The 27,892-nt window shown below is 36.7% G+C and overlaps 1 protein-coding gene across 1 annotated transcript in view; it reads left to right on the top strand.

The window, feature by feature from the left end:
- Kif20b (kinesin family member 20B) overlaps positions 1-27,892 on the top strand; it is a 56,439-nt gene that overhangs the window by 15,781 nt on the left and 12,766 nt on the right. The window contains exons 12-27 of the mRNA XM_051199981.1: positions 765-927; positions 1,967-2,251; positions 3,773-3,912; positions 4,081-4,219; positions 5,334-5,562; positions 6,645-6,685; positions 7,663-7,804; positions 11,016-12,252; positions 12,772-12,910; positions 14,125-14,244; positions 15,901-15,961; positions 17,142-17,267; positions 18,741-18,868; positions 20,700-20,855; positions 25,774-25,950; positions 26,842-26,952. Coding sequence (XP_051055938.1) covers positions 765-927; positions 1,967-2,251; positions 3,773-3,912; positions 4,081-4,219; positions 5,334-5,562; positions 6,645-6,685; positions 7,663-7,804; positions 11,016-12,252; positions 12,772-12,910; positions 14,125-14,244; positions 15,901-15,961; positions 17,142-17,267; positions 18,741-18,868; positions 20,700-20,855; positions 25,774-25,950; positions 26,842-26,952 — 3,394 coding nt within the window. The remainder of the gene's footprint in view (positions 1-764; positions 928-1,966; positions 2,252-3,772; positions 3,913-4,080; positions 4,220-5,333; positions 5,563-6,644; positions 6,686-7,662; positions 7,805-11,015; positions 12,253-12,771; positions 12,911-14,124; positions 14,245-15,900; positions 15,962-17,141; positions 17,268-18,740; positions 18,869-20,699; positions 20,856-25,773; positions 25,951-26,841; positions 26,953-27,892) is intronic.

Raw genomic sequence — 27,892 nt, 5'->3', positions numbered from 1 at the left:
CTTTGCTTTCTTTAGAAAGTCCTTTTTGAAAAGCTGTTTTTACACAGTGACTGTTGTGACTATTTTCCACAGCAGATATATACTGAGACTTTAGAAAGCATGTCTCTGTGATACTGATTTAGTGTCTCAAACTGCTTGGCTTTGAGTGAGACATGGTCTCATGTAGCCCAGGCTGGCCTTGAATTCAGTGTGTACTGAAGATGACCCTGAACATGTGGTCTTCCTGCTTCTATTCGCAAGTGGGATTACAGACACGCACCATCACACTTCTTCCTCATGTGGTGCTTTAGAGCACACTTGGCCTTGTGTGTGTCGGGGGGGGGGGGTTGAGGGGGTAGGTATCCACTCTGTCAGCTGAGCTATACCCCAGTACCCCAGCCCTGTAACTACTTTATTCTCAAGCAATATATTTTGTACATTTGTGACAGTCTACTCTATTAATTATGTTGTTAAGCTGGTGAAATGAAAAGTTAATTGCCTTCACAACTTTAGTTAAGGTATTTTAGGATATGTGTCATAGAATTACTATTATGGGGAATACGGTACAGTTAAATGTGATTTTTTTTTTTTTTTTTTTTTTTTTTTTAATGGGCAAGGAATTAAATTAATTTTTTATTAGCAACCTAACTAAAGTATTTGTTTCTTTAGTACTGAGATTCAGTTTTGGAGCCTGGACGCGCTAGGCAAGAGTTCTAATACTGATTCATATTCCAAACCCTACATGAAATTTATTTTAATTTGCTGTGTGTTTGAATTTTCCATAGGTTTCAACAGCATGTGCCTTTCCGGGAAAGTAAACTGACCCACTATTTCCAAAGTTTTTTCAGTGGCAAAGGGAAAATATGTATGATCATCAATATTAGTCAATGTTGTTCTGCTTATGATGAAACACTCAATGTATTGAAGTTCTCCACCATTGCACAAAAGGTAAATGTATTTGGATTGGGGCTAAATGTACGAACATCTCATAGAACATTAATAACCACTTTCCTTGAAAGAGCAAGTGTTTGGTGTTTATGCTGTTTGCTTTGCCTCTGTTTTGAGATAGGCTCTCTGTAGCCCAGCCTGGCCTTGCAATTGCAGCACACCCTGCCTTTTGTATCTTCCTTTTCTTTTCTTTCTTTCTTTTTTTTTTTTTTTAAAGACAGGGTTTCTCTGTGTAATAGCCCTGGCTGTCCTGGAACTCACTTTGTAGACCTGGCTGACTTTGAACTCACAGAGATCTGCCTGCTTGCCTCTGCCTTTAGAGTTCTGGGATTAAAGGTATCTGCCACCACTGCCATGCCTTTGTTTCTTTAGTGTGAAACTACAAGTGTGTGTCACTGTCCCTATTTTGTGAAATAAGTAATATTTTATGTCTGTTACTCTAAGCCTAGGAAATATTTGAAGATAAAATTGGAGTTGTTTAACTAACTAGAAGGACATAGAAAAAATTTAATGTTAACCCTGAAAGGAGTAAAATGACATTTAATACTAAGTATTAATCATAAGGATAAATTTTACATCATGGTAATTTTGAAATGAATTGTCATTTTGCTGTTCATCTGGCTTAGAAGTGAAGGTCATCAGAAAGCCTTTGCTAGAGAATACAGGAAAGCATGCAGGATTGCATGTAAAGAAGACTGTTCTTTTCATTTAGTGATGCCAATTCCTTTTTTAAGAATGTTTGCGTAGAAAGAAAGAGGAGGTCGTCACTGGTTGCTTCTCTAATAATTCAGGTTCTTACCCCAGTATCTGCCTCCCAAGTTTTTATTGGTAAAGAATAATTAGATAAGTGCTACAATGTGACTAATTGGATTGGGTGAGATAGTGCCTTTAACCTCAGCACTTGGGAGGCAGAGGCAGGTAGTCTCTGAGTTCCAGGCAGGGTGGTGCTAAACAGTGAGAACCTGTCTCAAAAAAATTACTTCAAGTGAAAATGTTCTTTCCTTTCTGCTTATAAAAGCCACATTGGATATTTTAACAGGTGTATGTTCCAGATACTTTAAGTTCTTCTCAAGAGAAATCTTTTGGATCCATCAAATCTTCTCAGGATGTAGCATTAGACAATAATTTGGATAGTAAAATATTAAATGTAAAAGGAACCTCTGCTTCGTGGGAAAACAGTCTAGAAGATCTGGTTGAAAATGAAGATTTGATTGAGGATTTAGAAAAAATCGAAGAAACACAAAACATGGAAACCGAACTTACTGATGAAGATATAGATAAAACATTAGAGGAATGTAAAGTCTTCAAAAGTCACAAGAACAAGGTATGTGTTAAGAACTCTGCTTGGCCTATTTTTCTGAAGTTGGACTTCATTCTCCAGGCCCTCTCCTCTTTTTGTGTGTTTGTGTGATCATGTGATTGTGTGCACATAGAGGTCAGAGAACAATATCAGATTGTGTGTGTGTGTGTGTGTATAGGGTCAGATAACAACTTTGTGGAGTAGATTCTTTACTTCTATGGATCTGCCTGTTTCTCCACCACTGCTAGAATTTACATATGTGTGCTTAGTTTATTATGTGGGTGCCTGGGATTTTTTGTTTGTTTGTTTGTTTGTTTTTTTTTTTTTTTTTTTTTTTTTTTTTTGAGATAGGGTTTCTCTGTGTAGCTTTGGAGACTGTCCTGGAACTTGCAGTGTAGAACAGGCTGACCTCGAACTCACAGAGATCTGCCTGCCTCTGCCTCCGGAGTGCTAGGATTAAAGGCATGTGCCACCAACACCTGGCTAGGTGCCTGGGATTTTTAATTCAAAATGAGTATATGACATTTTACAAATACGTATTTCAGTCCACACCTCTGATTTGGGGTTTGAGATAGGGTTTTGCTGTGGGGCCTTGGTGGCTTACTTGGCTTGGTTGACTATGCTCCTTAATCCCATGTGTTATTGTTTATATCTTTTTACTGTGTGTGCACACTCGTGTGCATGTGTGTGCATAGTAAAAAGCCTGAGAAGATAAAATTCCCTAATATGTGTCTTAGGGATTTTGGAAGGTAGACATTTGTAGCAGTTTCTCTGCTCTGCAACTTATTAGGGATTCAGATTTTGGCAGAACAGTATAGTAGGTCTCGGTGTCTCTCTCTCTCTCTCTCTCCTCTCTCTCTCTCTCTCTCTCTCTCTCTCTCTCTCTCTCTCTCTCTCTCCCTCCCTCTCTCTCTCTGTGTGTGTGTGTGTGTGTGTGTTTGTGTAGTATGTGTGAGTATGAGCTTGTGCTGTGGTGACTCATATCCCTTTCCCTAACAGGATACTTTTTCTATTTTTATATACAGTTTCACTGTGTAGCAGCCCAGTCAACCTGGAATTTGCAGAGCCCACCTGCTCCTTCCTTCTGAGTGATGGGATTATAGTCATGGATTATTACTATGCTCAGTGAATAGGACACTTTAACCCAGCCTTTAGCATTGCCTGCAGAGTTGGTCCTTATGTTCCCTGCTTAGGAAATGTGCTATCAAATCATCGAGTTGTGGGTACAGAATGAAATAAAACGTACCTCTACCATACAGTTCTTAGTAGATAGTAAATACTCAAATTTTTACAGAAAAGTTAGCTAGACAGATCTGTTTTTAAGATAAATATATTATCTTGTACAGGTTTGTTCCTCAAATGTGGAGAGGCACACTTGAATTTTCAGGTTAAGGAATCTGTATCGTTTTATAATTTTAAGTGAGACTATTAGCACCATTATAAAGGACATAATTATAATGAACTAAACTATAATAGCTATCTTTGAACATTCTGTATTTCTCTTGGTACTTACTTTTTCCTCTGAAGTATATATGCTTATTTTAGAAACTTTTGGATTTAATAGAAGACTTGAAAAAAAGATTAATAAATGAAAAAAAGGAAAAGTTAACATTGGAATTTAAAATTCGGGAAGAAGTTACACAGGAGTTCACTCAGTATTGGACTAAACGGGAAGCTGATTTTAAGTAAGTTATTTCGTCATAATCTGATGAGAATTGAGTTTATCTGTTTGTTTTATATCCATTTTTTAATTTATATTAGGTGACTTCTGAATGTGATGACTTCTTTATACAGATAAATGTTACATATGACTATTTAAATTACTCTCTTAGTGGAATTAATTTGTTTTAAAGGGAGACACTTCTTCAGGAACGGGAGGCATTAGAAGAAAATGCTGAACGTCGCCTGGCAATCTTCAAAGATTTGGTTGGAATATGTGACACTCAAGATGAACCAACAAATAGGATTTGTGCCATGAAAGTTGGACCTGAAGTATGTTAATGAAAAAATTAAAAATAATCAGTGAGGTTACATGATTTAGTGCCCCACATCAATGATGAGAAATGTTAATGTCATGAAATAATATTGTTTAAAATTAAAACAGTACTATTTGGCTTTATTTTATTGAAGCGTGTATTATTGGAAACTTATTGATAAATAGGTGGTGTTTTTTTGGGTTGTATTTCTGAGACAGGGCCTCACTATATAGCTCTAGCTAAGTCTGGTGCTCCATCCAGTCTTGTCTCCATGGCTTCCTGAGTACTGAGATGACAGGCGTGTGTACCTTGCTGGACACAAACAGTTTAAATGGAACATTGGTTTTGGAAAAGCTTTATTTGTGTGTGTGTGTTGGGGGGGGGGGAGCTTTGTTTCCATTTCAGTTTTTCTTGAGTCATTGTTTTACTTGAAGGCAGTGACAAGTCATTTTTCTTGGATTATAGAATATGCCTTTTAGAAATGTCTTATAGTTTATGAAAAAAATCAAAGATGTAAAGGTGCCTTTAAAGGGCCACTTACTTAATCATTCCAATTAAAACAGAAATATGTATTTATGTATAAAAGGGCTTGCCTTTGTTAGAGAAGTACTATTTTTTTACCTTAAGGAAAGTTGGTTAATCTTTTGCTGCTCCCACAAGCTCACAGGTTTTTGGAGGGATTGTTTTGGTTTCTCTGGGTATGCACTTTATTTCTCAGTCACTAGAATCAGTGGTCTGGGACAGAGATCTCCAGGCTCTCCCTGTCATTCCGTCATGTTGTAATGTGTACATGGTTTGTAATGTGGACTTTGGCATGAGGTTGGAGGATATTTTTTTGGGCTTCTGTAAAATGCCACATAAGACTCAATATGTGATTGCAGGTATACTTGAACTAGGTAATCAAAATTGTTCAGTAATAACTTAGTAAGATTTATGATATGAGGAAACAGGCTTCCTGTTCTATATTTTTGAAGATGAATAGTGAAACAGACTTTGTATAATTGAGAGGATTCATGTAATTTAAAGAATTTTAAATTGTGAATTTTTGCTGTTTATAAACTGTTAAAAGTAGTACCACATGTAGTGAAGTCTACTGTTAATGTTAGACATGTGGTTTTTGCTATTTTTAGGAAGCACGTAATTGTTTAGGAGTTGAAGATATTATTGATTCTCTTCAAGATGATGTCACTGATATTAAGAAACAGGCTGAACTTGCTCATTTATATATTACATCTCTTGCTGATCCTCAGGAAGCTATCGCTTGTTTGCAATTAAAGTTTAATCAAGTTAAAGCAGAATTAGCCCAAACTAAAGAAGAATTAATTAAAGCCCAAGAAGAGCTAAAAAATAGAGAAAGTGGTAAGTGCATGTATTTTATCTTTATTTGGATTTTATTAATACATAAAAACTGGAGTATAGAGATTTGTGCAACTTTTTTACCTTAGTGACTAGAAAATGTTTTAAGCTACATAACAAATCTTAACACGTTTACCATTTGTATTGTGATTTACTACAAAAAAAAGAGAGATGTATATATGTCTGTGCGCATATGTGTTTAGTTTTTCCAGACAGGGTTTCTCTGTGTAACAGCCCCCAGCTGCTCTGGAACTCGCTTTGTAGGCCAGGCTGGCCTTGAACTCACAGAGGTTTGCGTGCCTGTGCAGCCTCCTGAGTGATGGGATGAAAGGCGTGCTCTACCATTCCCAGCCTACATATATTTCTTAGGCCTGGCAGATATCTCAGTAAAGTTGGTGGCATCAAGATCTGAGTTTGATTCCCAGGCCTTATACAAAATAAGCTTGGTGTGGTGGCATGTGTTTGAATCCCAGTGCTGGGGATGTGTACAGATACAAATCCTTGGAACTTGTGACTAGCCAGCCTAGTTTAATTGAGCACTAATCCCATTTAGAGACTGAAAAAGACCAAAGTGACAGTGCCTAAGGATGGACACTTGAGGTTGATGTCTGTCTTCTTCAGGTGTACATGACACACATGTACATGTACGCACACATACATACATACACAAGAAATAAAAACAACTAAATAAATAGTTTTTAAACATTACTTACTATTAGAGAAGACTTCTCAAAATGAGAGCAGATGAACAGAAAATCATCCAGAGGTGAAGTGCTCCACGTTTTACCCGTATGAAAGAGAGAGCTAGAAAATGGCGTGTCAGTGGTGTCTGACTTATGAAGTGGACCAGACAGGCACTACCTAACTTTATATGGCACTACTGTGTTTCTACTGTTTAGCTTATGCCCATCAGTTTGCTTAAAGTTTTGACAGTGGTATTTCTGAAACAATATCATATTGTAATTTAATATTATCACTGTCAAAATTCTTTTCCTTAATTTAATTTAGTAGCCTATGTTTTATTCAATGCTCTTTTTAATTTTAGATGCTTAGAATTTTCTTATTAATATTCTGTATCTTTACAGAATCAGACTCTTTGGTTCAAGTGCTCAAGACATCAAGTAAGGTAATGTAAGCTTTAATTTGCTTGGTAAGATTTTTTTTGCATGTGTGTATTTGTTTTTTTGTTTTTTGCTTTTTTTTTTTTTTTTTTTTTTTTTTTTTTTTTTTTGAGACAGGGTGTCTCTGTAACAGCCCTATCTGTCCTGGAACTTGCTTCATAGTCCAGGCGGGACTTGAACTCCCAGAGATCCATCCTGCCTCTGCCTCTCAAAGTGACTTTATATTTTGACAGAATGGTATAGTCAGTGCCTGTCACCATATCCTGGATTATCTGAGGCATCAAGGCTGGAACCAAGAACTTCACACATATTAGGCACACATCCTGCCACTGAGGCATGCTTGAGGCTGTGTGGGCCTCACTCTGTATTGCGTTCCATAGCTGTGTATTCTTTAAGTATTACATATGTTATTCTATTTTTCTGTCTTTGAACTTGTTCTGGGGGAAATAACCCCATTTAATAAGGTGGAGGCATAAAGATGAGAAACCAAAACTGGTTTTTTTTTTTTTTTCAGGTAAAACCACCATCTACCATCTACCAATTACCATGCTTGGTTATTGGAAATAGATTAATAAAAGTGTATGTGTGTAATATTCTCTAAGAATTTAATTTCATAGCATACTTTGCTCTTTAGAGTTTTTTGTTTGTTTTACTTATATTTCTAAAGACAGGATGTCATTGTATTGACAACTTGTCTTGAACTTGCATACAGGAGCAGTCCTCCTACATTCTCCTATGTAGCTGACAATATAAGCTTTTCCCACTGCATTTGAAGCACATAATGCTTTGAGTGTGACTTAGTGATATTTATTTCTAAACGCTTTCTGTTGCCAAAGTCTTCAGTTATTTTAGGGTGAAACTTAAGAAACAACTTGCAAAGTATTTTATCAAATTTGAAAATAGACCAATGAGAGTATTATGAGTAGTCCCCATGTTTGTTGTAGCTTTCTGCATTAAAACTATTTGAATTGTTTTGTTTTAGGTCGATACATCTTTAAGCAGCAATAAATCAACTTGTAATGAAACAGTTGCAATGCCCAAGAATAGCAGAACTCAAACACATTTGGAAAGGAAAAGATTAAATGAAGATGAACTTGAGCATGGTGAACCACCAGCAAAAAAAGGTATTAGCACTTCAGCTACCTGCAGGGGTGCCTCACATTCAGGAAATGACCTGACCAAGAACAGGCTTTAGGAAAACGTATATACCATTATCTAATCTTTTGTTGGTTGTTTTTTACTCTTAGTCTTTTGGGGTCTGCCACCCAGCTCTCAAATAAATATATGGAGGCTTATTCTTCCTTATGAATGCCTAGGCTTAGCTTGACTTATTTCTAGTCAGCTTTTCTTGGCTGGCCCCTGGAGCTCTCTTCTTTTTCTCAATCCCAGATTTCTCCTGTTTATTCTCTGCTTGCCAGCCCTACTTATTCTTCCTCCTGTCTCACTGTTGGCCATTCAGCTCTTATTAGACTCACCAAATGTTTTAGAAAGGCAAAGTAACATAGCTTCACAGAGTTAAACAAATGCAACATAAAAGAATGCAATACCTCTTTGCATCATTTTAACAAATATTTCACCGCATAAACAAATGTAACACATCTTAAAACAATAGTCTAATCTATCAGGGAATGTGTGTGTATACATAAAATTATCTTTTATTTAATCAGTAAGGTTTTAGATGCCAGGTTTTTAAAATAATATTCTGATATTTCATTCTGTGCTGTTAATAATTAAAAGTTACATTTCTAAAAAGTTTGTTTTTGCCAAAACCTGTGCTCACTTTTCCCCCTCACTTTACAGTTTGTATTCATTTGGAGAAAAGTGGGATGCTTGACAGACTTTGAGCTAAATATTACTAACAAAAACTGTATTTGTGTTTTTATTTAAAACGGGAGAGGATAGTCTGTTAAAATTTTGTAAATTGAAAATCTTTTTTTTTTTTTTTTTTTTTTTTTTTTTCAAATACTTAAAAATGCTCGAATTTGTTAAAAGGGAGGAGGGATAGAAAAGGGGGAGACTCAAATCCAAAGATTGTAGAGTTGCCAAGCTCTTTCAAGTAAACTGATTGTCTAAGAAATAATTAAGAAAGGATCCATTGCAATTGAAAATAATCAGTTGCATACAGGAAAACATCTGAAAATAGGTTTAGCAACTTTTAAGAAAGTAGGGTTACTAGCTGGATGTTGTAGTGTGTACCTGTGGTCCTATACTGGGGAATGCTCAAGCCTCAAGTGTGTGAGTTTGAGGCTTTCCTGGGCTACATATAGAGTTGTCAGCAGAATAACAAAGCTAAATCCAAAGCGATACAGGGAGGCTGTACAGCAGGCAATGCCAATTTTATAAATATTTTTACTCTTATTTTTTTAAAGATTTATTTTTATGTGTATATATATATTCTTCCTGTACATATGTATATGTTCCATGAGTGCCTGGTGTCTTTAGTGGTAGAAGAGAGACTGGGTTCCCTGAAGCTGCAGTTATAGGTGGTACTGGGAACTGAACCTGGCTCTCCCTGAAGAACCATTTACCCAGCCCCAGAAGTTATAAACTTAAAATCATATAAAATCATAAGCTGGGTGTTGGTGGCACATGCCTTTAATCCCAGCACTCGGGAGGAAGAGGCAGGCGGATCTCTGCTAGTTCAAGGCCAGCCTGGTCTACAAGAGCTAGTTCCAGGACAGGCTCCAAGGCTATACAGAGAAACTCTGTCTCGGAAAAAGGAAAAAAAGAAAATTATATAAATAATGAAAACTGTATCCCATGAACTTTTAAATTAGTCCATGTTAAATGAAATAGACCTTGGTCTAATGTAATGGTACAAGATTATATTGACCTGCATTAGTTACTTACTGCTGTGACAAGTGCCTAACAAAGCAACTTAAGGTAGGAAGGGTTTATTTTGGTTCACAATTGAAGGGTCTGTTTTCACCAAGAAGGAGTGTGAGTCAGCTGATCACATTGCACCTGCAGTAAGTGAGCAGAGATGAATGCTATTGTTCAGCTTGTTTTGTCTTTATTAAAATGTCTAGGATGTCATCTATAGAATGGTTACCCACATACATGTAGGTGTATTTCCACCTCAGCTGTCTCATTCCAGAATCTATCTCCCTTTCATACCCACATAGCTTTAGCCACCAGAACTTTGAGAAAGATGATAAAAATACTCATTGGAGAAAAGACAGCTTAATTAACAAATGTTGTTGCAGGGGGGTGGGGGGAAACTGACTGTGTTCATGTATAGAACGAGGGTAGATAGTTTTCTTTTATTTTGCAGAGAAATCGACTCCAAATGAATAGAAAACCTTAGCATTAGACCTGAAATCGAACTCTTTTTTTTTTTTTTTTTTTTTTTTTATGTGAGTTCTGTGGATCAAAACTTGGATCCTAATGTTAGCACTCTGGGTTGAAGTTACCTCTCTTCCTGCACAGTGTGCAGAGGATTATTCCACAGCATCATTGATTAGGGTAGATTAACTAGTCAGTACCAGATATTCACTTTTCTAAACCTTTCCAGAGCTGAGATTTCATGTGTGTGCCATCAAGCCCAGCTCTTTTCCTTGGTTATGGGATCAGTCTTGGACCCACATGCTTATGTGACAAACACTTGACCAACTGATAGAAGCTTGTTAGCACTAATCTTAGAGTAAGGGGCAGCAAAGTTATCCTTACTTTAGCAATGTAGACATCGAGCCTGTAAACACGCCTTCCATTCATGTTTGATTAGTGGAGCCCTCTGCATGTTTCCAGATTCTGTTACTAGCTGTTTTATCTCTACAGCACAACACCTTGATCTTTACCTTTACCTTGATCTTTATACCTACAATGCAAGAGCCATTAGCTCTGCTTCCTCTTTCCATCTGAGGGAATAATTAGTTTATTCATGAGTTAGTGAAAGCTGAGGCCATATGTGTTATATGATTCTGAAAATTTCAACCCCCTCCTGCTTTTATCTGAGAAGAAATTTAATGAGATGCTGTAACTATAATTTGAAACTGTTTGTTGCTAGAATGTCACTAATTCCCTGTACTCTGTCCTGTCTTATAATGTTAAAGGTCAGTGGAATTAAGTTAAATGATAAATACAAGAAAGTGAGTACTTAGAAGTAACAGTCATTATTTTGTTAGATCTCTTTGGTCAACTGGGACTTGGAGCTATACTTTTTTGTTTGTTTGTTTGTTTGTTTAAATGGATTAAGTTGTATGTGTTTTCTTTTAAAAGTTCAGCTTTTCAATAGAAGTTTGATGTTTCAGGTGTTGCAAATGTTGGTGTATATGCAACTGTTGCTTTGTTATGTTTTGCTAGATTAATAAAAACAGTACCAATGTTCTCTTAAAGGGCTTATACTTGTTAGTCCACTCATCACTGAAGACCAAAAAGAAAGTGAAGAAATGCAACAGCCTATTTCAGAAGGTGGGGAAGAAATTAGAGTTTTACAAGAAAAGAATGAAGAGCTAAAAAGGCTTTTAATTATTGGTGAAAATGAACTGAAGAGTGAAAAGGTGGAAAAAGCAGAATTAAATGAACAGGTTGTGAGTCTGCAGCAGCAGCTTTGTTTTGCTGAAGAGAAGAACTTGTCTCTGAGGACAAAGGTGGAACAAATGCAGACCGATTATGACAGTGCAGTTGCTGAGTTACATACACAAAAAGCTGCGAACCAAGAGCAGGAGGAGAGGATCCTCAAATTGTCACAGGAGATGGAAACTGCTACAAGAAGCATCACGAACAATGTTTCACAGATAAAACTAATGCAAACAAAAATAGATGAACTAAGGTTGCTTGATTCATCTTCTCATATTTCAAAAATAGATTTACTTAATCTCCAGGATCTGTCAAATGGCCCTAAAGGAGATAATTTGCTGAACACATCACTACAGCTTTCAGGTAATGAATTGTCAAGCAACTGTGTTAAAGACTATCATATTCTAGAGCTCTGTAGGGAAAGTTCCTTTCACTCCAGTATTGAAGCCATTTGGGAAGAATGTAAAGAGATTGTGAAGGCCTCCTCCAAAAAGTCTCATCAGATTCAGGAACTGGAAGAGCAAATTGAAAAATTACAGGTGGAAGTGAAAGGCTACAGGGATGAGAACACTGAACTACGAGCAAAGGAGAGTGAGGAGAAGCATAGAGATCACCAACTGAAAGAAAAAGAAAGCCTTATACATCAGCTCAGAGAAGAACTGCAAGAAAAAAGTGTTAGTCTCAGTGTTCAAGTACAGATTGTAGCTGAAAGAGAGCAAGCTGTTTCAGAGCTTACCCAGGATGTTGCATGCTGTAAGGCAAAAATAAAGGAACTTGAAATGATAGTAGAGACCCAGAAAGATGAGTGTAGTCGCATAGCTGAATTAGAGCAAGGCATTTTAGAAAAGGAATCTGCCATCTTAAAGCTAGAAGCAAGTTTGAAGGAATTTGAAGCAAGTCACCAGGATCACATCAAAAGCACCAAAGATTTGAATGAAAAGGAAATCAAGTTGGAAGAAGAAATCACACAATTGACAAATAATTTGCAGGATGTGAAACAGTCACTCCAGATAAAGGAAGAAGAAAGAGAAGCTAGCAGACAAGAAACAGAAAAGTGAGCTAAGTTTTATTTAAACTATCTAAAGTACGCAAAAATATTTCAGATTTTGTGTGTTTGTATCTGTGTCTGTGCATGTGTGCGTATTTGCAGAGGTCAAAGAACAACCTGTAGGACATAGTCCCTTCCCTGTAACATGTAGGGCCCAGGAATTGAACTCAGGTCATGAGGCTTGGCAGCAAGCATCTCTGTTCACTAAAGTCATTTTTCTGGTTCCAAGCATTCATTTTTTTCTACATAACGTTTAACAGATGGATGTCAGTTAATTTGATAGACTTTATCATTTATGATGAGTTGAAGCACTTCAATTTGGTTCACATAAACCTTTAGAAACAAAGGTTGTAAGTAAACATTATACTTCTGAGACCCCACATGACACCCTCTGAAGCATTCACTGCAAGTTTACACAATCTACATTGTAAAAAGACGTAGTTCTGTAACACTTGTTGCTATTTCACACAATGATCCTAAGCAGCAATGTTGCCTAAGAACTATTTTTTTCTTTTTTCTTTTAAGATTAAAAGAGGAACTTGCTGCAAACTGTATTCTTACTCAGAATCTCCAAGCAGATCTTCAGAGGAAGGAAGAAGATTATGCTGAGCTGAAAGAGAAACTTGCTGATGCCAAAAAGCAGATTGAGCAGGTACAGAAGGAGGTAGGTTGTATGAAAAGTCCTGTAGACAATTTAGTGTGGTACAGATTATTTTCCCTTAGGTTTCAAGTTTAGGTGTAGATTTTAAGATTAAACTAAAATCTGTGAACTTGAATGTTTCTTAAAATGATGAGTGCCATTAATTTACAAAAGAAAATGCAGCTAACTTAAATAGCAAGTGTTAGCAAAAAGAAAAATATGTGGATCATGGCTTTGGAAATGTTTATTACCTATATCAGGCAAGGACCTGCTGCAGGTAATAAACATTTCTCCTCTCAAAGGTAGGTGTGTGTGTGTATGTATAGAAATATATATGCTTTAGATATAGGAGTTTCTCCAAAAAACAAAGTTTTTGTTTGTACTTGCCATTTAGGGTATCCAGAGTGACCTATAACAAATTTTCCATTATAATTTAATTTAGATGGGATGTGACACCTTTTTGTGTTGTATGGTTGTAGATTAACATAATTTCAAACTAAGAAATTTAGTTATGTGATTCAAATGTGTAACATACAAAGAAAATTTAGGGAGGGAAAAAATCCATTCCATTTCTCCTAGTTGTGTTTATTGAAGGTATTTTTTTTTTTTTTTTTTCTTTTCTCTGTATTTACCCCCTTGTATCTTCCCATGAAAATTGAAAATATCTTGTTGGGCGTGATGCACATATCTTTAATCCCAACACTTGGAAGATAGAGGTAGGTGGATCTCTTAGTTCAAGGCCACCTTGGTCTGCAGAGTGAATTCTAAGACAGCCAGGCTCCACAGAGAAACCCTGTCTTTAAAAAAAAAAAAAAAAAAAAAAATCTTAAGAACCCTCTCTCCCTTTTCTTGCTTCCCCTTTCTTCCCCTTCGCCTTCCTTCCTCAGCAGGCAAGCTGTACATCTTGTCAGCTACCTTTAGAGAAGAGGGGGAAAATAATACTACTTGAGTTAAACAGCAAGGAGATTGGTCATGTGTCACAGGAAGCCCCTTGCTGGGGAGAAGTTACTCTAAAGAAGGAGTAAGGGAGAACAAATTGTTAAGGAAAGCATGGTTAGAACAGAAATAGAAAAAAAAAAGGTTGAACTTTTAACACTTACTAAAGTATTTACCTTTAGCAGGTTCTGTCTTTTTCTGTTGGGATTAAAGGGCATGATAGTTGAAGATATGGCCATAATTTTAAACAACAGCAAAAACTGTAAAAATGCTCAATATGCTTTATAAATTTTGCTTTGTAGGTATCTGTAATGCGCAATGAAGAGAAATTATTGAGGATTAAAATTAATGAACTGGAGAAAAAGAAAAACCAGTATACTCAGGAAATAGATATGAAACAGAGGACAATCCAGCAGCTCAAGGTAGTAGTTACATTGTTAATGATGCTTGAAGTCCATTCTGCTGTTATATTTTATTGCCTGATAAAATGTGTTTTTATTATATTAAAATTTTGTCTTGTTTTGTTGCTTTGAGATAAGGTGTTACTTTGTAGCCTTGACTGACCATGACTTCATTGCAAGGCCCTCCTTCATCACTTCTCAAGTGTCAAGATTATAGGCACAAGCCACCAGACCCTACTAATATACAGTTGTCTGTCTGTTTTGTTTTGTTTAGATCCAGGCAGTCCAGCCTGCTATGTAGTGATCCATCCAACCTAAAGTAGATTGTAGAGATTGTGGTGAATAAGAGATTGGAGAGGGTGGTCTTGGTGACCTGACAGGTTAAAGTTAGAATTGTAATGAACATTTCCTCTTAAGACTCTTGATACTTTTCTCAAACCTTATAACTGCTTTTTAAATAGAGGACTCTTATGTTTTCTACATTTTGTATTTCATAATGGGGACTTTAAATGTTTTTCCTATAATTGGTATACATTATACTTGTTTTTGCATCTCATGATATGTGAGAACAAGACAACACATTTTTATAAAATGATGAGTAGGTATAATGACAGTGATAACTGATAATAAAAGTATAGGATTATTGTTGTCTAATTTTATGTATGTGTACATGTGCATCAAATGTATGGCTGCACATGTACCATGGCACATGTATACCCACCCCACTGCATGTGAGGAGGTCAAAGGAGACAGCTTGTGAGACGACTTTTTCTACTCTGGCCCCAGCGATGGAACTCGGGCTTGTCTGGTTTGGCAGGAGCCCTGCTCACTGACCCATCTTACAAGTTCTGTTTTCTGTTTTTTTTGTTTTGTTTTTTAAATAATTTGTCTTTATTTTATATTCATTGATGTTTTCCTGCATGCGTGTCTGTGTGAGAGTGTCAGAAGCCTTAGAAGTGGTGTTGCAGACAGGTGTGAGATGCCATGTGGATGCTAGAAATTGAACCTGGGTCCTCTGGAACAGCAGCCAGTGCTCTGAACCTCTGAGTCATCTCTCCATCCCCCTGTTTCCTGCTTTTTTGTTTTGTTTCTTTCAGACAGGGCCTCACTGTGTCTCACTATATAAACTTGGCTGACTGGCCTTGAATTCACAGAGATTAAATACATGTCCCTGAACACCTAGGTTCTATTAATATTTGCTTGTTCACTGCTCTGTAAGTTATGGGTCCCGGGAGAATGAAGCCAATGAATGAGGTGGACTAAAGTCTTATGCATTAGTCAACTTTCTTCAGAGCATCAGACAGTTTATGCTCTGAGGGTTAAGAAAGGTCACACGAAAACTCATGAGTTCAAGCTGTATATAATCACAAGGACAAGCCATACATGGCAAAACCATGTTTTTCCCATATAGACATATAAAGGATAGTTTAAACATTTAATTGAATAACAACAGAATACAATAATGAGTAATCTGAAGTTTACCCACTTAGAAGGTGCACAAAAACAAACACATTTCAAAAGCAATTCATGTTTTGAAGACACTGGCCTCAAGATTTTTATCTTGTTTTCATAAGCACTTGCTTGACATTCTCCTCATAGAACTCTATTTCAACACTTACTATTAACTATTTTAAGTATTGATTTATGTACCTTTAATTGTATTCTTTAATTTTGTAGGAGCAGTTAAATAATCAAAAAATGGAAGAAGCTGTACAGCAGTATGAGAACATATGCAAAGGTTAGAACCAAGTTCCTCTTTCTAGAACTAAATTGACTGTTAAATTGTTGTAATAACAGTTAATATTTTTCTTTAAAAATGTTGAAATGATAATCGAAAGATGTTATCAAGGATAAAAACATTAATTCTCCTGAATAACTTTTAAACTTAAAATTGATTATTAGAAAAACAGTAAGTATTATGCATTCAGTGCAACACTGATTTCTTGGTAATAGCCAGTACACTCTAAAAATAGTTTTATTAGTTATTTGAGAATTTCAAGCCATATGTTTTGATCATATTCACCCTTCTCCCAATTTTCAGATCCACCCTACCTTTCCTGTCCTGCCCAACTCTCTCTCTCTCTCTCTCTCTCTCTCTCTCTCTCTCTCTCTCTCTTCCCCCTTCCTCCCTCCCTCTCTCCCTCTCTCTCTCCCCCCCTTTGCCAGTTTGTAGCCTTCCACCAGAGCAAGGGCAGCTTAGCAGGGACTATCCTCTCAGAGAAAGCTGACCTTTCCTTTCTGAGCAGGTTAACGGCTGCCAATAGCTTCTCAGCTGTGGGTGGTACTCTGTCTCCAGTCTCCCTCTGCATGCTGGTGTTAGATCTGAGTTGGTTTTGCACAGGTCTTTGACATGATGACACTCAGCAGATTCTACAGTGATCCCTGAGCTTGTGGGGGCGGGGGTGGGGAGCCTTCCTGTTCCTTCTCTTATTATCTTTGTACCTTTGTGAAAAATAAACTAGCTGTGTGATAATTTATTTTCTGGTCTTTCATTTCTAATTTTTGATGTAGTTTTCTTCATGCTATCATGTCACTATTATGGAAACATTGTGATGTGTTTTAAAATTGCAAAGTGACTCTACACATTTTTGTGTTTCATTTGTAAAAATGTTTTGGCTCTTAGATGCTGTGCATTGCCACGTGCATTTTAGGGTCAGTCTGTTCACTTCTATAGGAAAGCCATGAGTAGTTTTAGTAGTGATTGTGTTAAAACTGTTTTGATTGGGAAGATTGATATTTAACAAAACCATTCATTAATGCTGAATGTACCTTTGTATTTATTTAGGTCTTTAGTTTCAATGACTATTTCTGTATGGTTTTTCAGTGTACACATTTTCTAAATTTTTTTATTACAATTACTTAGTTCTTTGTGATATTTTGAATTGAACTGTTAACAGTAGTTTCTTCTCAAACATTAGATCTAAGTGTTAAAGAGAAGGTGATTGAAGACATGAGATTAACACTGGAAGAGCAAGAACAAACACAGGTAGAACAAGACCGAGTCCTTGAGGCTAAGTTAGAGGAAGCTGATTGGCTAGCCAAAGGTAAATTGACATCTCATCACTTACTTTTTTATTTTCCTGGATTTCTTCCTTTTCAGAAGCAGTGTAGAGTTTATAATAATTCATAATTTTGGATACTTGTCTTTTCCACTGTGATGAAGATTACTGTTTTCTGAATAAAGTTATATATTATAAAGAGATAAGGATACTCCATGATGGGCTACAGAGAAGACTCAGTGATTAAGAACACTTGTAGCTCTTTCAGGGGATCTGGGTCCAGGGCCCTATACTCCTACACTGACATGTTGGCATATAATCAACCATCTATACCTTCAGTTCTAGGAGCTACAGTACCTCTTTTGATCTCTGAGTAGCAGGCATGTACATGAAGCACCTACACACATGTAGACAAAACACCCATCCACATAAAATAATAAAATAAATCTATAAAGAAAAAGCAAGCTTTGATTGATTTCTATCTGCAATTTTTAGCATTAATTTATCTCAGTAAGTACTGATTCCATTGCTGTCAACATCCTCAGTTTTTCTAGCATGTGTAGAAAATTACAATGCTTACTCTTAATTAAGCTAGTTATAGTCTGGCACAAAAGGGAAGAAATATATCTGCCTGTTTTTTATGAATTTTTTACATATAATTTTGTGCATTTGCTGAGTTATGTGCATCTGAGGTGTGCTTGATGATGGCTATGGTATATGATTGGATGTTAGTGTTATGATATGAAGTACTCTATAAACCCGTGAACTTTGTATTGGCCATTTTCATGTATAGGACATTTTCTTTCTTTAGGACTTCAAGAATTGTATAATATAATTTCAGATTAAAATAAATGTATACTCAGCACTGGAACAATAATCTTTGGGCACATAAGAAATCCCTCTAGTTTGTTTTCACTAAGAAATGGTTACTGTGGGGGTGAGGAGTGTGAAGAGCTGGCTCAGTGGTTAAGAGCACTGGCTGCTCCTCAAGAGGACCCAGGTTCCATTGCCAGCACCCCAAGACAACTCACAACTGTCTGTAACTCCAGGAGATCTGGTACCCTCTCATGGACACACATTTAGGCAGAACACCAATACACATAAAATAAAAATAATGAAAATTAAGAAAAGAAATGGTGAGGCCAGCTGCACAGATGGCTCAGAGATTAAGAGCATGTTTTGCCCTTGTAGAGGACCTGGTTTGGTTCCCAACACCCATGTGGTGGCTTACCACCATCAGTAATTCTGGGTCCAAAAGATCTGATGCCCTCTTCTGATTTCCTTGTGTACGAGACATCTCTGGGATGTATATACATGCATATGTACTATGTATATGCATATAAACAAATTAGGTAACCTTAAAGAATTTTTTGAGACTGCTTAAATTTCAGCTGTCAGAGTAATTTTAGAACCATCTTGATCTGTATTTAGGCTCTGCTGATTTTCATTCCTTCCCTCCCTCGCTCCCTGGTCATGTATATTGCTATGTATCATAACATTGTGTGTACTTTAAATTAGAATTGGATAAATGGAAAGAGAAATTCAAAGATCTGGAAACTAGAAGTAATCACACAGCAAACAAAGACCCTGTGGATGACACAGACGTACTTAGAAAGAAGATCAGTAAGCTTCAGGATGAACTGCAGGTATCATTTCTCCCTCCCTCCCTCTTTCCCTCCTTTCTGGCCATTGAATTTCTGTAAGAGAACTCAGCATTTTGTGTTTTATAGCTAGTTTTGTGGGTGAAATAATACATAGTGATTAGTAATATACAGAAGAAACTTTGAACACACTTTGGAAACATCCTGGGGAAAATTCCCAAGATGTAATTTATTATGAGTCTAAGAAATCACAGTGATTGTGTCCTCAATTTTATGTTTTATATGTGTAATTAACTCTGTGTGTGTGCTTTCACACCACAGCATGTATGGAAGTCTACGGACCATGTTCAGGAGTTGTTGAGGCAGAATCTCTTGTTTCTGCTGCTAAGCAGCATCTTCAGGCTAAAGTTGGTTTATTAACGTCTGGTCATTCTTCTACCTCTGCCTCTCCCATTTTTTTGATAAAAGTGCTAGGATTCCAGATGTACTGATGCCACCATGTATATTTTAAAGCATGGGTTCTAGGTCTGTCTTTGAGATGACAGGCTCTTACAGCTAGTACTTTTACCTACTAAGCCCACTCACTCCCTGATAGTGTATACATAATTTTTACCTTATTGCTTTTGCTGTCTTTGTAACAATTTTCTACTCCATTTCTTACCTACCAAATACTGCATTGAGAGACTTATTTGATTATTGGTAACTTTCCCCATGTTTGATTATCAAATGGAATAGAGTTGTATATTTAAATATTGATAATGGAAGTATGATACATAAGAGAAATCTTATATTTATATACACTCTTTTTCAGGTTTAATGTACTATATGTAGAATATAGTATCTGGGGAACTAAATGCTTTTTCCATGGGATTCAGCAATTACTAGAGATTTATGTTTGATGATGACCTTGAAATTTGATTCTATTGCCTCCAAGATGCTGGGTTTATGGGAGTCTGTGCCTCCATGCTTAGTTCTGCATCTGGGTTTTTTGTTTTATTTTGTTTTTTTTTTTTTGCCTTTTTGAAACAGAATCTCACTATGTATATCAGGCTGTCCTGGAACTTATTATGTAGACCAGGCTGGCCTTGAACTCATAGAGGTCCACCTGCCTCTGCCTTCAGGTGCTGGGATTAAAGGCATGTGCTCTATAACTTTTCTTTGACTAATTATAGATCTTAGAGTATGTCATTTACAGTGTGAAAAGTCCAAGAGCAGGTAGAACAAATTATCCATTTGTTGTGACAAACAGTAATATATCAGCCATACTAAGATTATTGCTCTTTGCATTTTTCTGAGATATTGTAATCTCCTATCTTGCAAATTTTAATTCTGACATGGAGTCCTGTTGTTTTGGTTTTAAGAGTTTTATTTGGATTTTCACTGTGTAAAATTAGATTGCCATGAGCACAAAGACCAATGGAATTAACAGTTTGAAAATCACTTTTCTATATCCATTCAGAACTTCTATTATGAATGTTCCTTTAATAAATTATACAAGTTATTTGTCATTTTGTGTTTAAATTTTTGAACTAAAATTTTAAGTGACTGTCACAGACCAGGTGTCACCCCTTCCCCCCTTTTTTTTAATTTTTTTTTATTTGCGTCACTGTAACTCTTATTAAAAAATGTCAGGTATTTCATTACAAAATATTGTTTTATTAGTGAAAGCAAACAAGTCAAGGTTTCTTTTTAAAATCTGAAATTAAGTTGATATTGTTATTTACCAAAACAACCCCTTGTGATTTTTCTTTTCTTTTTCTTTTTTTTTTTTTTGTTTTTTTTGTTGTTGTTGTTGAAAGTGGATAGATTGTGTGAAAATATTCACCAAAACTTACTACCTTGCCATGTGAAAATAACTTTTATCATCTTTACTCAGGAATCTGAAGAGAAATATAAGGATGATAGAAAGAAGTGGTTAGAAGAAAAAGCGATCCTTACCTCTCAAGCCAAAGAAGCTGAGAGTCTACGCAACAGAGAGATAAAAAAATACGCTGAAGACAGGGAGCGCTGTTTAAAGCTACAGAGTGAAGTGGTCAGTGGCACTGATTCTTAAAAGAATTTCATCTTTTCCCATGGTTTGTTAAAGCTACTCTAATTCTTTTTGTGAGCAAGTTGTCTTTCTGTTTGATGGCCCCCTCCCCCATTTGACCATGACATTCACTCTTGTGTCCTCCTAGCTTGTCTCACTCACTTCATTTAGCCCTTTGGTAAATGCCTGATTGTATTTCCCTGGCTGTCAAGGATATCTAGTTAGCAATTGTCATGTTTCCTGGCCATCAGTATTTCATCTTTACTGAATTGAGTGTCTTATGAGCTCGAATGGGGTTTGTTTGGTTTTTATTTTATTTCTTTTGGTGTTTAATATTTTGAGTTTTTTATATCTAGATAGTAATCCTCTTGTTAGATGCATAGCCAGCTAAGATTCTATATATTCTCTTTTCACTTTATTATTTCCTTAACCATCTTAACCTTTATAGAAGCTTTTTTACTTTTTTGCAATCTCTTTTGCCACTTCTTGAGATTTTCAGAGCTAACAGAGAAAGACTGCCAATTGCTTATTTTGTAGAGTGTTTTCCTCCAACAGTTTCAGAGTTTCGGGACTTTTGGTCCACTTTGAATTTATTTTTGTGCATGGTGAGATAGGCTTTGAGTATATTCTATTCTTTGTTTTGCTATCCTGATTTCCCAGCACCATGTACTAAGGTCCATTGTCTTTTGGTACCTTTGTTGAAAAATAAGGACTTTGTAGCTGTGTGAGTTTCAGTGTGTTCTCTGTTCTCCTCTCTGTTTCCTGTGGAAATAAATGTCTGTTGCTATGCCGGTATGGCTTTTTTTTTTTTTTTTTTTTTTTTTTTGGTGGCTTTGTGGTATGACTTGTGATCATGATGTCTCCAGTATTGTTCTTTTGCTCAGAATTGCTTTAGTTATCTGGAATCTTTTGTAGTTCAATGTGAATTTTATGATTGACTTTTTTTTTTTTGCCTCCTATTTGTGAAGATTTGATGGAAATTGGATTGAAACTGAATTTTTGTTGATTTAGGCATTTTGCTATATTAATTCTGCTGACACTTGAATACAGAGGTCTTTTTGGGTTCTAGTGTTTTCTTCAGTTTCTTTCTTTGGTGTTTTGGAATTTTCGTTGCAGAGGGCTTTCATTTCCTTGGTTAACTTTACTGTTAGGTATTTTGGTTTTTGTTAAAGCCATTGTGAATGGAATTGTTTTTCTGTTTTTTTTTTCCTTTTTAAAGTATGTTTATTATTGGTATATGGAGAAGCCAAAGTTCATTTTGTATGTTGCTATTTAGCTCAAAATGTTGATCAGTTCTAAGACTTCTGTATAGTTTTCATGTACAGAATCATTGTTTCCTAATAGGAATAGTTTGACTTCTTCCTATTTTTATCTCCTATTTATTTGGGCTTATTGTACTATGACATCTAGTCTTATGTTGAATAACAGTGGAAAAAGTGGATACCACTATCTCTGTCTCTGTTATATCAGAAATGTTTTGCGTTTCTGCCATGTAGAATAGTGTTGGCTTTAGGTTTATCATGTTACTTGTTATGTTGAGGTGTGACCCTTTTGTTCCTGGCTTTTATCATGAAAGTTGAACTTTGTTAGGTTTTGTGTTCTTTTTTTTTTTCTCTTTCTGAATCTGTTGAGATAGTCATGTGACTTCTGTGAGTCTGTTAGTGTGATTTATTGCATTTGTTGATCTTCATAAGATAATCTACTCATTTAATCCCTGGAACTGATCCTGTCTTGTAATGGTGGCAATCTTTTTAATGTGTAGTAGAATTTGTATTATAAATAATTTTTACTTAGAAATTCTGCATCCATGTTCACCAGGGAGATGGTTCTGTAATTTTCCCCCCATGTCGTTGTTTGGCTTTGGTATGAGTGTAACACTGGCTTTGTAAATGAGTTTGACAACATTCCTCCTCTTTCTGTTCTATGGATTGGTGTATACATGTGCTCTTGTCTGTCTGCCTGTCTCTCTGGCATTCTTTCTAGGTTTATGAGGGCTGGAGAGATGGCTTAGCAGTTAGGGCACATGCTGCTTGTGCAGAGAATGTGAGTTCAAGTCCATATGGCAGCTTATAACTCCCTCCCTGTAACTGGAACTCTAGTTCCAGGGGCATCTGATGCCTGTGATGTCTCCTCAGGACCTGTACTCAGGTATACATACATACAAGAAATTAATATTTTTGTTTTGTGTGTGCTTTGCCTGCATGTCTGTTTGTACTCCATATGTGTCTGTTATCTGTGGAGTAAGAAGGGATTAGCAGATCCCCTAGACTACAGTTAGTGATAGTAGTAAGCCACTATGTTGGTCCTGGAACAGAATCTGGGGCCTCTGCCAGATCAGCAAGTGCTGTAATTGCTGAGTGTCTCTCCAGCCCCTTAGTGTGAGTTCTTATAAAGGTCTGCTAGAGTTCAGCTTTGAGTCCACCTGGGCTTGGGAGGTTTTAGTTGGGAAACTTTATTATTGCTTAACTCTTACTGCTTATTATATATTCCTTATGTTTATTTTGTTTAAATTGTTTTTATTCTTATTTCTTAGGTATCTAAATGTTTCTTACTTATATAATTTCCAATTTAGAAAATAAGTTTTCAAAGTATGCTGTAGTAAATCGATTTCATTGATGTCTATTGTATTACCTACCTTTTCATCTTAAAATTTTCTCTTTTGAATTCGTATTTTTTCCTCTATTTTGGTTACTTACCCAAGGGTTTGTCAATCTGGTTTATGTTGTCTATCAGATTGGATTTGGCACCCCCTTCCCACCCTCTCTTTTTTCCACCCCCTCCCTCTTCCTCTCATCTTTTCTCCCTCCTACCACCTTTCTTTTCAAATAGCAAGTGACTTCTTTAGTTTTTAATTATATTTTATTTATTTAGTGAGTGTGTGCACTTGCATGCTGTGTGTGTGTGAGATGTGTGTGTATGTGTGCTTGTATGTGGGCCCTCACACAAGCCACAGCTCATGTGTAGAAGTCAGAATATCTTGAAGGCATCCGCTCTTTACTTCTATGATGTAGATTCTGGAGTTTGAATTCAGGTAATCAGCCATGGCAGATCTGCTGAGCCAACTCATGTCCTTAGTTTTGCTAAGATCTCTAGGTGTATCATTGAGCTTTGAGATCTCTCTCCCTCCCTCCTTCCTCTACTGGGAATTGGCCTTAAGGCCTTACACATGCCATTTTGACTAAGATAAAATCTCAAAGTAGTTTTAATTTGCATTTCTTCAAGTGCCGTGATCTTGCCTGATACTATTTCTAGTTGGAACTGTAGGTGTTCCTCCCCCAGCTTGCAGGTGACACTGAACTGTCTTTCACAGGCTGTGCAGCAGATCCTGTTCATGCCTCTAGGTGATCTTTTATTGGCCTCCTGGATGATCCTTACTGGCCAAGTTCCTGATCTCCTTATACCTTGGGATAAGTCCTGTACTGGTAGTATTGGTTGATTCTGACCACACTCCTCAGTGGTCCTCGGTGGTTGGAGTCCCCTAACCGCCATCTGTATTCCACTGTGGATAATACTTCAGACTACATTTCTACCTTGCTCAATTCTGTGTTTTCCTGATTCAAAGTTCCTTGTCTTCTGGCTAAAGGTGTCCTATAAGCCATGTTTCAGTTCGTTGCTTGTGACATTTGCTCTGGGTTCTCAGAGTACAGTTCAGAGAGGGCCTAGAGTGGTCAAGCTGTGAACTTAACAGGGCTTTTGAAAACTGTTTTTTTGTTACTGCTCTGATTGTGTGCCAAGAGGAAAAGGTTTTAGCACTGCCTCCCTTCCTTTGCTGATGCCATCAATACTCTCCACAGGACTTTTGACTCCTTATTCTCTTCTTTAAAGTGCTTGTTATAGATGGTACAGTGCATGTCTGAGGCTATTTTAAGCTGTGGCTCTGGCCCTCCTCTGCCTGCATTCCCTCTCATTGGACGGAAAGACCTTGTTCTGTTCTGCAAAGATTTCTATTTCCTTTGCAATTGAGATTAGAAATGCTCAGTATTGACTTCCCTCTTAATGAGAGCTGCTCCCATTGTCTCCAGTTTAATCTCTGAGATTCTAGCAGCTTCCATGTTTTAGATTTTCTTTAATTTGACACAGTCTTTCACAGTTGTTTGAACCCACTACAAATGACTTGTAAATGTTCATTTTTCTTCTAATTAAATTGTTTTTGCTATTTTTATTGTATGAGTGTGGTTGTTCTTCATGTATATCTGGATATACAGATATCATTTATATCTGGTACCGTGTGTGTGTGCCTGGTACCTGCAGAGGTTAGAGATTGTGTTGGATCCCCTGACACTAGTTATAGATGGTAGTTCCAAAGCTACCCCATGAGCGCTGGGAATTAAATCCAGGTCTCTTTGGCTCCTCATTTCATTTTTCTGTGTTTAAGAACTGAGATGTATCATTTATTCTTATTTTATTTGAATATTGTTGGAAATAATGTTATATAAAGTGCTATATAGCTATAATTATTTATTGAAATATATTACCAGTAATCTAATTCTTTTGTAGGTAGACTAAGGACAAATACGACATGTGGACATTTATTTATTTTGAGTCAGGGTCTCACTATGTAGCTTGGGCTAGCCTGGAACTATGTAGACCAGGCTGGCTAGGGATTCACAGAGATCTGCTTGCTTTTGCCTCCTGAGTGTAGGATTAAAGGTGTGGGCCACCACTCATGGCATGAATATTTAATAGATAAAATGTTATTTTGTATTTTATAAGCATATTATCCACACAAGGATGCATAGTATATTATATATGTACCATGTTATATTTAATAAAAAATTTAAAGCATTCTTAGATTCACTATAAAGATTTATGTTAAATTTTTCAATTAATTTTTTAAGTTTGGAAGCAAGGTGATGGGTTCCATTCTGGCATTTTCAGGCCCATGTCATTATACTTCATATCGTTTGTACTTGTTGACTAGGAAACCCTGACAGCACAGCTGGCAGAGAAAACTGGTGACCTTCAAAAGTGGAGAGAGGAGCGGGACCAGCTGGTCACAGCTGTGGAGGCGCAGATGAAGGCACTGCTCTCCAGTAACAAGCATAAGGATGAGGAAATCCAGCAGCTAAAAAGGCCCGCAGCAAAGAGCACAGGGACGGTCAGTACATTCTGTCGGTTTAAATATCTTTTTGTTGCAGTTACTTCTCAACTGTATTTACTCAGTACATCAGAAAAGATACAAAAAACTTGAACATTTTACATGTTTTTCATGGTATTTGAATTTTCAGAGTTTATTATTGTAGTTGATCAGTGGCCAGTGGCCAGAACTTAACAACTTCCTCTTAATAGTTTGTTCATAATTCCCAGATTAAAGTAATTAGAAAGACTACAATTTAGGACTAGCTTAATCTACCTTGAAATTGTAGGAATATAGTTTATCATGAAGTTTTGGTGACACTTGAATAATTGGACCCACCCTTAATTAAATTTAATTAATTTAATTTTTTAATGAACAAAAAATTGAGGTGGTCTCATTTTAGCTCTAGCTAGACTCATAGAGATATATCTGCCTCTACTTGGTGGCATGGTAACATTGGGGTCTCAATTCTTTTCTTTCCAACGTGGCTTTCAGTGATTGAATTCAGGTTTTGAGACTGAGATGCACTGTTTACCTGCTGAGCCACCCTACCAGTTTTTTGCCTTTTGCGATTTGAGTCAGTGTCTTTCTATGATCTTGAACTCATGATCCTCCTGTCTAGCCTCCTGAATGCTGATTACAACCATTCACCACGATGTTGAGCTAAAAGGGGTTCTTGCAAGCTTAACTAGACAGTTACCAATGGTAAAATGGCAAGTAGGGTCAGTCTTTGAAATCTCATGAGAGGCTGGTAAGTTGCCCAGCCTTGCCCTAGTCTAAAGATGAAAATGCCGAAGGAAGAAGAGGTTGTTTATCGAGGTGTGCATTTCTAATAATTACTCTGCAAGTCTTTTTTAAACATTCTATGTTAGGTATTTATTTTCTTATTAAAAATGATTTTTCTTATTTCAGGAAAACCAATCCATGAATCTTATGCCTGAACATAATGGTTCATTTGATCTTGGTGGAGTTGAAACCGAACCTCAATCAACAAGTTTTGAAATTTCTAGGAATGCAGCAGAGGTTGGTATTCAGCAATACAATCAGTTTTTACTCTCTTTACCTGGTATTAATCATCAGCACTTGCAGGTTTAATGTTACCAAGTTTTATGGTTACCTCGGTACATAATTAGCTGTGTATACACTCAGCTATGTGAAGGAAATTTAAAGGCCCTTGAGAAATTAGACACCTAACTTATGTTTATATTACTTAATTATTTAGTTTAGTTTCTTAAAGCCTTTTTTTGGGTGGGCAATATGCTTGCCACAGGGCACATGTGGAGGTCAGAGAGGAACTTGGTGAAGTTGATTCTCTTCTTCCACATTGGTGACCAAGCTCAGATCATCGCATTGGCATTATTATTGGCATGCTATTGATGGTCAGAAAATAGAATAAAGGTCAATATTTGTTTTCCTAGTACTTTCTTTTGAAATTGTATCCATTATAATAACTACAATTAACATTTAATAGCCACATGAAGTCATTATGTTTGTATTGGTTCCTTTCAATGCTGGCTCCCTAGCTTTACCATTGGGATCCCTGTGCTCACACTGGGTCAGGTCATCCGTTTCTGTAAGTTTCTCCAGGACGATCTTGACTCCTTTGCTCTTCCCTCCTCCCTCTCTACAACTGGATGGCTCAGTGCTTAGCTGTAGGTGTCTCCTGCTTCCATTAGCTACTGGATGAAGGCTCTAGGATGGTAATTAAGTAGTCATCATTTGCATTATAGGGGAATGGCATCAAAGACAGCCTGTCCACTAATGCCTAGATACTTGTTGGGGTCATTGTTGTGCATCTCTGGACATGTCCCCAGTGCCAAATTTTTCTTCTCTTTAAACCTATACTGGCTCCCTCTATTAAGGTGTCTCTTTTCTTGCTCTGACTCAGTCTTCCTGATCCCTCTTGTTCTCCCCCCCCCTTCTCCCCTTCTCTTTTTCCTACCTCCCTCCCCTCTCCCTCTGT

Source organism: Phodopus roborovskii, unplaced genomic scaffold, assembly GCF_943737965.1.
Source record: "Phodopus roborovskii unplaced genomic scaffold, PHOROB, whole genome shotgun sequence".
Classification (NCBI taxonomy): domain Eukaryota; kingdom Metazoa; phylum Chordata; class Mammalia; order Rodentia; family Cricetidae; genus Phodopus; species Phodopus roborovskii.
The sequence above is the reverse complement of the archived record's forward strand: the minus strand, read 5'-3'. Positions and strand labels throughout refer to the sequence as shown.